This window comes from Dendroctonus ponderosae, unplaced genomic scaffold (assembly GCF_020466585.1).
Source record: "Dendroctonus ponderosae isolate FM_Combo_2020 unplaced genomic scaffold, Dpon_F_20191213v2 Dpon_F_20191213_1, whole genome shotgun sequence".
Classification (NCBI taxonomy): domain Eukaryota; kingdom Metazoa; phylum Arthropoda; class Insecta; order Coleoptera; family Curculionidae; genus Dendroctonus; species Dendroctonus ponderosae.
This window is the reverse complement of record NW_026017110.1, coordinates 2065507-2067740: the sequence shown is the minus strand read 5'-3', so window position 1 is coordinate 2067740 and position 2234 is coordinate 2065507. Positions and strand designations below refer to the sequence as shown.

General features: G+C 40.7%; 1 protein-coding gene across 7 annotated transcripts in view; it reads right to left on the bottom strand.

Annotated features, from left to right (window-relative positions):
* LOC109538483 (protein sprint) overlaps positions 1-2234 on the bottom strand; it is a 130383-nt gene that overhangs the window by 76435 nt on the left and 51714 nt on the right. The window contains exons 1-2 of one of the 7 annotated variants that reach the window (XM_048670476.1): positions 1871-2048; positions 236-706 (exon numbers count right to left, since the gene is read on the bottom strand). The exons of 5 other annotated variants lie outside the window; for them this stretch is intronic. In XM_048670476.1, the coding sequence (XP_048526433.1) occupies positions 236-309 (74 nt within the window). In that variant the 5' untranslated portion in view covers positions 310-706; positions 1871-2048. Of the gene's footprint in view, positions 1-235; positions 872-1870; positions 2049-2234 lie in introns of those variants that run through there. One more of the 7 variants, XM_048670475.1, reaches the window with a different exon arrangement.

Sequence of the window (2234 nt, the reverse complement as noted above, 5' to 3'; positions counted from 1 at the left end):
GGCAGATGCTTTTGAAGAAAAAATGCCCATAATCATAATTTTCAGCGCAATTATAGAAAATTCGTTTAGCAGTTGAAAACACTTGATTTCCATTAAAGAACAAACAGGTTGCGGTAGAACCTTTGAGCTTATAAACCTCTAGTCAAAGGCAAAGAACCTACAAGGAAATCGTTTACTTGAACGGTTTGGAGCCAATTTGCTCGCCTCTTTAATGAATCTACCGCACAAAACTTACTCAAAAAACGTATAAGAGTCACCTCCATATCCGGCTGTTTGCATCAGAATCGAAGTGAATCTCGTGATCATCATCTTGCACACTTTTTATCCCACAACAACACTGAACTGATCACTGAACTGCGACTGTTCCATCAAACATCCACTAACAATCGAAATCCATCAGAATTCATTAGTGTACGATCAAGATAATTTCAACAAAGCACCACAAATGGTTCAAGTTTGTGCAAATTGAAATAAATTCCTCCGCCAAGTTTTGGGGCCCTTTTGAGGTCGAGGGTCCACTCTCTAATTCCATATGCAGGTTTAATGGCTGATGGGGGGCCCTTTGAAACCCCGAATGGACACCCAACTTGTTCCTTATGGACCCTTTGAGGGGCTGTGAGTAATTTAGCGCCCGACCTTAATGTTCTTCGCACTAATTGTGACGGTTTACCTCAACATTGCGCCGAAGAAATGCTCCAAAATATTACTGGAATAGAAAACACACAACACTGCATAAATTAACTCGTTGCCAAAACAATTCGCACTGTTTGAACTGTCCCAAAGATGTTCCTGCTTAACCGAACGCTAACCGCGACCTGTCAGGACTTGATGGAATCATTGCAAATCGCTGCGTGGTTAGTTGGGATTTCAACTCTACAGGCTCAATTACGGTTAATATGAAATGTTTTAATTTTTAACCGCAACTTAATCTGGTCGCATTAATAAGCCGCAGCTGAAGAATTGATGAAACTAGATAATTTAGTTTCTGGGGCGTATGACAGAGTTCGGCAAATATCCAGAAAACATTAAGAATTTAATCAAGAAACTTTCGTAAATCTGAGTTCTTAAAACCACTGACTGAAATTGAAACCAGTTTTCTTTTCACTTCTGTTTCAATTGAATGAGACTATTCTTGTAGAACTGGGGAGCTGAGTCATCGACCAGCAAAGCGTTTCCTTTGTTGGCGACACCCATATCTTTGTTCATAGCTCTGAAGTGAAACATTCGATTAATTTGATGGCAATTAATTAGTTGGCAAATTAAACCGCAATATATCGGAATATGGAAAATGTATACGGCTAATTGCGGCTGCACTTATCAATCGAACGCCACAACATTTATCATTTTATAATGGCGCAATCAACGTAAATTGAGTGTGGCAATTTTATTAAAATTTGGTTGGCACACGTTTCTACGGCTACTCACCAATATGCAAAAGCTCAGGGTAATTTAACGTAACCGAAATATCTCAAATGTACAACCATTTGGCCACCTAAATCGTCTGAGCTGAATGCTAGAGATTTTTTTGTTAAGACACTTATTCACGCCACAACGAATCAATTTCCACACAAAAACCCAATAAGACTGGAGGTGGAGAAAAACACACAAGACACTGAAATATTCACATATAAGCGTTTGAAACCCTTTAAAATACTGCGAAGAATCTTGAATCAGTAGTTTTGAAATCCCATAACATGCTCCAAGAAAGGAGACGTTAAATAATAGCAAATTAGCATTTTTACAACGGATGGCATGATATGTTTACGCCGAAAGACGCCTACGGCAACCGAGAGCCGGAATTCAGATCGTTATAAGGACACTTAAAAGAGTGATTATTCACTTTCCCACTCGAGTTGAGTTGCTTTGCTACCTTGCATCAAAACCCTCACTAATCCACCGCACTTCATCGAGCACAACTTTTCAAAATAAATCACTTTGCACTACCGCAGTCCATCAGCATAGTTTTCGTTTACAAAAAGCACTCCAAATGCGAAGATCGCGCCGTTCTACCGGTACTCAAGCGACCAACGTGTTCTTCGTCGCCAGTCGACTGAGCTGCAGGCTGCAGGCTGCAGAACTGCAGGAGTCGCACCTTGTGGGACGGCCTTGGAAGTGCATGCGAGTTTAACCACCCTGATTTAAAATAGATCGCGTGCTAGTTGGCTGGCTGGGATCAAAGAGGACTTTATTGCGAATGCAAATTGAGCGCGACCTTGTTACTTCTATGCCTAATT